This window comes from Balaenoptera acutorostrata, chromosome 7 (genome assembly GCF_949987535.1).
Source record: "Balaenoptera acutorostrata chromosome 7, mBalAcu1.1, whole genome shotgun sequence".
NCBI classification, from domain to species: domain Eukaryota; kingdom Metazoa; phylum Chordata; class Mammalia; order Artiodactyla; family Balaenopteridae; genus Balaenoptera; species Balaenoptera acutorostrata.
Window position 1 is genome coordinate 63,381,220 of NC_080070.1, and position 9,090 is coordinate 63,390,309.

A 9,090-nucleotide genomic window follows, 5' to 3' on the forward strand; every position below is an offset into this window, starting at 1 on the left:
CATTAATTTGAAAAAGAAGTATTAAAGCTAGATTATATGAAGGAGCTTACATTCAAGAATATTATCATAGGGCTTCCCTGGTGGCGCAGTGGTTGAGAATCTGCCTGCTAATGCAGGGGACACGGGCTCGAGCCCTGGTCTGGGAAGATCCCACATGCCAAGGAGCAACTGGGCCCGTGAGCCACAACTACTGAGCCTGCGCATCTGGAGCTTGTGCTCCGCAACAAGAGAGGCCGCGATAGTGAGAGGCCCGCGCACCGCGATGAAGAGTGGCCCCCGCTTGCCGCAACTAGAGAAAGCCCTTGCACAGAAACGAAGACCCAACACAGCCAAAAATAAATAAATAAATAATAAAAATAAAGGAATTCCTTTAAAAAAAAAAAAAAGAATATTATCATAGCAGCATTTCTGTGAACAGGATTAATCACAAAAGCAACAAATATGCTTTATGAACATAATATTTGAAGTATTTTTTTTAATTTGGCTATTAACCATAAGGTTAATTGATTCTTTTCTTCCTACTCCATTGTGGTTAACATACTCATTCTTCCCTTTAAAGACCCATTGTATTATGCAAATGAAAGAAATTGAAAGACTTTGTGTCTAAAAGAGAAGGCTGCTTTTTGCAGGGGGACTCATGCACCTGTCTCAGCCTTCAGCCCCCCACCTCTGCTGCCATTGGCTGCCAAGCTAGGGACTCAGTGATCAGGGTTAGTGGGTGTAGGGTCCTTGAATTTTGACTCCCATTTTCTTTGTGACTTACTCTGATTTTGTCTTATAATTTCTCCCCTTCCAACTCTCAGCATGCCAACAGCAGCTGCATCATGGCACTCACCCTTGCTGCCAAGAGGGCAGGCAGCCTCCTTGGAGACTGGAACGTGGCACTCTAGCCAACGGTTAAGAAATAGATACTGGAGTAAGACATATAGCACCGCTGATATGCAGAGCCTTCTAGGAGGCATTTAGTGGAACACTGTGTCCACAGTATTTTTTAACTTAATTTAAATTTTGGAAACTTTCTATTATGGAAAGTCTTCAAACATATACAAAGGTAGAAAGAATACTGTAGTACATGCCCACGTACCTTCCTATCTCTCCCTTTCACCCATGATCAACTCATAGACAATCTTGTTTCACTGTCCATGGTGTTTTCCCCATGGTTTATCCAGGCTACTGGTAGATTCATTTCCAGGGATAAATATCTCTTAAATTATAGTTCCTTTTCCATCCTTCCTCAGTCTAAGATCTGTCACCTTAATGATTTTCTCAATCCTTTCTTCCTAAAGGTAAAAGCTAGTAGAGTCGTTTTTTCCTTCTAAATTAAGCCAAGATGCTATGTTAGTAACTGTCATATTTTCCAGTACTGTCCCCTAAATTTTCGAGGGTTTGTTCATCCACTTAGCCAGTCTACCCAAAGCATGGCTGAAAGGTACAGGATCTTAGAATATAGAAATTTCAAGATCACTGAGTTTGATTCTCAGTTTTACCACAGACTAGCTAGCTGTGTAACCTGAGACAACTTCCTTAACCTTTCTGTGCCTCAGTGTCCTCTTGTTTTTAACATGAGACTAGTAGTAGGACACGCCCTACATTACTGTTGCAAGACTTAAGTGAGTTCATATACTTAGACTGCTTAGATGGAGCCTGGTACAAAGTAAGTGTTCAACGTATGCTAGTTGCTGTCACCATCACCACCATCATCATCATTTTTTGCCCCTCACCACTCATTTTACAGAATAGAGAACTGAGGCCCAGGTGGATGAAGCAGCCCCCTTCAAGGCATATGGCAGTTTTATCAGGGGACCTTGAACAAGAAACCACATGGCTCAATTCCATTATTATACTAGATATAGTCTGTCCTCAAGGAATTATGCTCTGACAGACAAGAATGATTTGTAAAGGAAAGGGAAGAGCATTAATAAAAGCATGAACAAAGGAATAACTATTGCTGCCAGAGAGGTAAACCTTAGAAGTTGTATGTTTAGAAAGCAGAGTGCTCCGGGTTAACATACCTCCTTTTTAGTGGAGAAGGTGAGATTTTTAAGAACGCTTTTGTTTAAGAAAGGAGATGATTTGGCTAATGAAACTGGAGAACATTCTGTACTCAGGGAGAAAGAGAAGAAAGTTCAAGTATGGGATGCGATCAACAGGTCTAGGGAATATTTGCCCATGAGATTAAGAGAGAAGACAAGATATAAGAGGAGAGGGGAAGGTAAGATTGTTTGAACCATCCGTGAATGTCAAAAAAACAAAAGAAATGGATGGATCCTAGACTTTATCTAAAGCCAAGAGGGGTCTGACATTCCTAAAGTTTTTATTTATGACTGACTTTTAACATGTGCTAAGCATTATTCTGCTTACTCATAAATTACTTACTACTTATATTACTTCATATAATTCTCATAACAATTCTATGAAATAGGTACTACTATTGATTTCCTAATACAGCTAAGGAAACAGACGCAGAGAAGTTGAATAACTTGTCCAAGGCCATTTGCTTATTAATAGGCAGGATTTGTACCCAAGTAGTCTAGCTCTGTGCTCTGTGTTTTTAAACACTCTGCCATGCTGGCCCATGGTAACCAAAGCCCTGGTGCATCTGTAATCTTGAGGAAACCAGTGTATAGTGATGCCCTTTAAAGAAGCTGGAATTGTGGCATCATTACTCACTGATACCTGTGCTCTCGGCTGACCCAGGGACACTTACTATTTAAATCCCAGTCAGGTTTCAGGAAGCAGATTCTGTCCATTCATTGCATACATGGACCTTTCTAAAAAGCTTTGTCATCACCGGGTGAGGTTACATTTGTGCTAGTTGCCATCCTAAGAAAAAGTATTCTGGTATTTTATTTTCACATGAAGCTGTAAAACAACTCTTGATAGGGATGTGTTTGGTAACTTCATTCATCCAGAGTCATTTTACTACACAGGTATTTCTTGAGAGCCTCTGTTCTAGGTGTTGGGGGTTGCCTGTGAAGAGAGCAGTTCCTTCTCTACAGAATCTCCGTGGAGTTTTCCTTTCTTAGGAGCTTCTTCTCTTTAGCATATAAACAGACATTGTTTCTCCCAACTTAAAAAAGAAAAAGAAAAATCAAGAGAAAGCCCTCATGACCCCACTTCCCTTTCCAGCTACTGGCCATATCTCTTTTCCCGTTTACAGCATAATGTCTGGAAAATAGTCTGTTCTCGTATTTGTCTTCACTTTCTCTCCTCCCATCCTCTTTTAAACACACACCAAGCCGACTTTCTCCACCAGATTGCACTAGCTCCAGACTTGAATTACATCCCTCTGCCCACTAACAGCTCCACGTAGATGTCTGCTAGGCACAGGGAACATCCAAAACTGAACTCGTGATCTTCCTGTCCAAGCCCCATCCCTGTGAATGGAGAACCCATCCTTATTGCTCAGGCCAAAAAGTTTGGCCTCATACTTGACTCCACTCTTATTCTCACACCCCACCATCTATTCCATCAGCACATCCTATGGACTTTAACCTTTAAGTCTATCCAAAACCCAACCGCTTTCTCTCACCTTTACTATCACATCCCTAATCCACATCACCATCATCTCTCTTTCCCAGCTGGTCTTCCTACTTCCTTCCCTGGCCCTGTACCCCTCACTGCCTGCTGTCAACATGGCAACCAAAGAATTCTTTTAAGCCATCAGTTAGAATGTATCTCCTCTGCAAAAATATGTTCTTCAACAATTTTTAATCCCACACGCAACAACATGGATGAATCTCATACATATACTGTTGAGTGAAAAAAGCTGCAAACAAAAATGTATGATTACCTTCATTTAAAATATAAAAATAGGTGAATCAGTCTATGTTGTTAGAAGTCGGAATGGTGATCTAGGGGTCAGGGAGTTGACTGTGACTGAAAGAGAGCACCACTCTCTTTCTATGACCCTATAGAAATAGGGTCATTTCTATTTCCTGATCTGGGTAGCGGTTGCTCATAGGTGTTTCGCTGGTTAAAATTTAGCCAGCTATACACTTATGATGTACCCCCTTTCTGTTTGTATTTCGCACTTCCATAAAAAGTTTTACAAAATTGTTACTTCTTACACAGAAAATCATTCTCCTCTAGATTTAGAGATAGGAATTTATCAGCATTTATAGCCATTATAATATAAGCCCTATTCAGGCAAAAGTCTTGCCTGCTTTCATTTATTCAACAAATATTTACTGAACGCTAGACACTCATCCTGGCATTTGGGATACAGCAGTGAACATGAGAGACAAAAATTCCTTAAGCTTCTGAGGTATGATAATCAGAATAAATTATATACCATTATAACCAGGTGCCAAGGACTATGGAGAGGACAGAAGCAGGAGAGGCAGGCAGGGAATGCTGGAGTGGACGAGGTGAGGTGGCAGGAAACAGTCTAATGAAACAGTCAGGAAAGGCCTCACTGAGAAGGTGACATTTGGGCCACCACTGGGAAGGAGGGGAGGGAAAGAGCCCTGTGTTTATGTGGGAGAAGAACCTCTTGGGCGGAGGATCTGGAAAACAAAGGCCTGAGGCAGAAGCAGGCTGACTGTGCACGAGCCACGGCAAGGAGACAGTGGAACTAGAGGGGCCTGAGCGAGGACAGACCAGCCGGGCTAAGGTCAGAGAAGTACCCGAGGCCAGATCACAATGGGCCTTGTAAAGACTCGGGAGTTTGATTCTGCATGAGACTGGGGGGTTGGGGGGGGGGGAATAAATTTTTGCCTGACCTGGTGTGAGCTAGGTTTCAGCTGCTTGTAGTGGCAGGTTGTTCGTTCTCATTGCTGTAAATATACTTCTGTTTATTATCCATTCTACTATTGATGAATGGATAGCAGCTCACTCTACCAGCTCAGGGCTTGCATTGAGTGCTACTATGAACACCCTAGTGCTGCATGTCTTTTGGTAAACTCCTGTATGCAAGACATACCAACTTTAAAAGAAATTGAACAAGATGTATCAATTCTTCTTATTTGAATAACTTACATAACAGGATTTTAGTTCCAGCAAAAGGCAGGTTATCAACCACTATGTACGGTACACATTAGAGGTAAATTCCCAAGTATGTATTAGGGTAAAGCAGTAACGTATGCAAGACAGAGAATACAAAGATAGGTAAAATACATTATTTGCCCTCAAGGACCCGAGATTCTAGTTGGGGATAAGACATAAAAGCACGTGAAACAGCAACTAGCAAGGACATGTAAAGGAAATGCCAAATAATATCCTGGGCAATTTGCCCCATAGTCATTCTCAAGTGAGCAAGGTCACTTTGAACTATGTTGATATAAGATTTCAGAAGGAAGCTGGGGATTCTGTGGAGCCTGAAAGCTGACATCAGATTTGGAAAAGCAGAGAAAGACTTTGTGGACATTATCTGGGCTAGCGAAACAGCAAGAGGGCCCATTTGTATTGGAGGGGCCCGTAGGTGGTCCATCTGAATAAGAGTAGGGCTTAGGATTCATTTTAAAACCTAGTAGAGGACTTCCCTGGTGGCGCAGTGGTTAAGAATCCACCTGCCAATGCAGGGGACATGGGTTCGAGCCCTGGTCCAGGAAGATCCCACATGCCGCGGAGCAACTAAGCCCATGCACCACAACTACTGAAGCCCGCATGCCTAGAGCCCGTGAGCCACAAGAGAAGCCACTGCAGTGAGAAGCCCGTGCACCGCAACGAAGAGTAGCCCCCGCTCGCTGCAACTAGAGAAAGCCCACGACAGCAACAAAGACCCAACGCAGCCAAAAATAAATAAATTAATTTTAAAAATAAATAAATAAAACCTAGTAGAGATATAGATGGATTTATTTCTCAAGTAAGTAAATAGCTGCGTTCTAATCTGGGAATGTTTATATATTCCACATTTCTCAATCACTTTGATATATTAATGCCATATAACCTCAAAGTCCATAAGGTCTAAATGACTTAAATATATATGTATTTTTAGATTGGCAAAGAAAACTCATCCAGTGTGACTGTAGCAGGCCCCGAGATGGAAAATAAGGCAGGCCAGACTCTGGAAAACAGCTCATTAATGGCCGAGCTTCTGAGCGACGTACCCTTCACCTTGGCCCCGCATGTGCTGGCTGTGCAGGGCACCATCAGTGACCTTCCCGACCACTTACTCTCCTATGATGTCAGCGAAAACTTATCAAGGTTTTGGTATGATTTCACTCTTGAAAACTCAGTGCTGTATGGTTCGTAATCTTTATGTCTGTTTGCACCTTAACAGCTTTAAGGCAAAAGTTTGCCTCTTTTATTTAACCTGTGTGATGTTTTTTGACATTTCCCTGTTTAAAGGCCCTTAAGGGCCCTCAGAAAAGCAAGGATCATAAAGCAAATAATATTACATTCATTGCTCTATTTTTTTTAGAATAAAGCATATTTGTATAAAAAGTAAACTTAAGATCTACTACTTCCTTTTCCCCCTAATAATAAATACAAATATTAATTTATCAAGGTTTTATGGAAGGAGTAGATTCCGTCAACCGGTCTCTCAAAATACACCACCTCACATTTATCTTAGAAAAACTGTGAAAAAGAACTGAGGCATTTTTCTTAGTTACCACAAGAAACTGAAGAAGTCTCCACTTAGAGGGAGTGTGATTTCTCTTCTCTGGTTTGGAAGAAACTTACTTAATGTTTTCCCCTTTCTCCTTCCACTATGTTTATTAATGAATTCAGAAAAAAAAAAAGTTGGCAGTTAGTTAGCTTAATTTCTTCAGTCTTGATTTAGACATTGATGTGGAAATTTACAACTTTTCCTAGAAAGCAGTGGTAGTTTGCTGATATAAGAATGCTGTAAGTTGAATGCTCTGGATACTGTTTCTTTTGAGTGACAGATTTTGGTTTCCTAATGCCATGGCAGTCTTTTCCACCTTGATGGAGTCCTGAGTTCCTGCCTTTGTTTTTTGCTACTTCACGGTTTGCTCTCTCACCAGCTTTCCAAAGAACGTTCCCTGCTTCTGCCTCAGTTGGCATTTGTTCTCCTTACCACCTATGTTCCCGGTTTATGAAGAGATCCGTATTTCCTTTCAACCTCTCTGCCTCCCAAAAAAAAACATCTCATAATGATATGTATTATTGCTGATAAAGCCCTTATTTAGAAAGTTGTTGGCCACAATACAGATGGAAATGTTTTACTGCTACAAAAAGTGCAACTGACTCATTTCCAATTAGAGTGTAGGCAAAACACCTAAACAGGACTTTTAGTTCGTGAATATCTGTTATTTATTCCAACTAAAATAGAAAACTGCCATTGGTCCATAAACTGTAAAGGGAAGAGGTAAATTGTGACAGAGCATTTTCTATGCCATGGAAAATTTAAATCACATTTGTTCTGATTAGTGGCAATACAATTTATTGATTCTGTGCCAAATCTTAAATATATTTTTCACAAAGGTAGAGTGCCATAGCAAAACTAAATACTGTGCATAAAGGTACATGAATTATTCAAGTTTTAATGTGTCATGCATGTTGTTTGTTTAATATATGTGGCATGGTCTTGATAAAATGTTATATTATTTAAAAGTTAAAACATACATTTCCATTGACAGAAATATGCTTCACTTACAAATAATGCTACCATATGAGGTGAATGATTAAATTAGAGCTTCACATAGTTTTCATAAAACATCAGTCTAAGAAATCTAACTTATTACTAAGACAAATGTGACCATTTTATAGCAGTTTTTGTTAAAACATATCTTTTTTTAATATCCGTGTTAATGTACAGCCAATGTTAAAGCCAAGTGTAAGCATGTTATCAATTTGTCTATGTGTTAAATTTTGTCTAAAGCACTTATACATTTCATTTATATGTATGTCTACCATGTTATAAATATGCTTGTATTTTCATTTGTCTATAAAAGATATTTAAATAAACATGAATTTTAAAAAACTGATATTTTTATTATTTTCAGATCAGAAAAATGGTTTTCTTTGCATTATTCATATCTGAGTGCAAGTTATTGATTCTTTGAAAGGCCAAGATTTAAGTACATAGTTTTTGTAGTCCAGAGAAAATTACGAAATTTCCTCTTATATGTAAGTTTTAAGGAATAACATAGAAAATGGTAAGATCACTAGTCCTGGCTTAATAAGACTAGAGATTTGGGAAAAATCACATGAACATCTTAAGGTAGATCCCCATCATCACAAGATTTAGTAAAGGCCAGTGTTAATGACCTATTTTTAACAAAAAACATTGTAAAAATGTCCATTTTAATTTTCTTACTCTATATAAATCAATGTTACTTTTTGAAAACTGGAAGAACATTACAAATCAACTAGCCAACTCCATTTTACCAAAGAGAAACCTGAAGCCTAGAAAGGTTAAATGATTTAAGTCACCTAGTTAGTGATAAATATTTCCTTTAATAGTGTTAATAATTATAATATGAATTATAACAACGCTTGTATGCTCTGGTGCATTTGAGGCAGCCAGAGTTTGTAATGGCTCCCTCACTTACAAGCTGTGGAATTTGGAGTTAGTCCCTGGATTTCTTGTGTCCTTAGTTCCTTCTCCAGTTAAATAGTAATTGTATGCATCTTGCAGGGTTATGTTAGGTTTTAGATGGTGTATGTCAAATGCCTGGCAGCATAAATCTCGAACACACCATAGGTGTTCTGGGAAAGGGAGCTCTTATAATTCTCATTACTAACCACACATACAACAGTCTAATGAAATGCAAAATACATACTAACTGAACTGCTTAACGAGTAATATAAAAATATATAGCTACCTACATTTATATTGTAGATCCCTCCTGCCCCATTATTTTTTTCTATACTAAATACCCCACTAATAAAAATATTGCTAAAATATGTTGGTTGACTCTTCTGCAATTCCTTAGTTAAGAATTCCATAGGGAACACTTTTTTCCCTCTCCTTATCAAGCATCATGGTCCTTTTCCTCAATACAAGTTATCATTGTAAAGTACTGTAGGTATAGAATATACAAGCAATTTTACTGAATCTTATTGTTAACCCTAAAATACATTCAGGAAGTTCCATGATTTTTTTCTTTTTTTTTCCAGCTCTCTTTAACGACATTTGCATTCTTTCCTAAAAACAGAATTAGAGAGGAGATTCTGGCC

General features: G+C 39.0%; 1 protein-coding gene across 3 annotated transcripts in view; it reads left to right on the forward strand.

Annotated features, from left to right (window-relative positions):
* Positions 1 to 7,885, forward strand: part of UMAD1 (UBAP1-MVB12-associated (UMA) domain containing 1) — a 240,602-nt gene extending 232,717 nt beyond the window's left edge. For 2 of the 3 annotated variants that reach the window (XM_057549790.1, XM_028164311.2), the window contains one exon: positions 5,939 to 7,885. In XM_057549790.1, coding sequence (XP_057405773.1) covers positions 5,939 to 6,196 — 258 coding nt within the window. In that variant the 3' untranslated portion in view covers positions 6,197 to 7,885. The remainder of the gene's footprint in view (positions 1 to 5,938) is intronic. The other variant, XM_028164307.2, reaches the window with a different exon arrangement.
* The last annotated feature ends 1,205 nt before the right edge of the window (positions 7,886 to 9,090 follow it).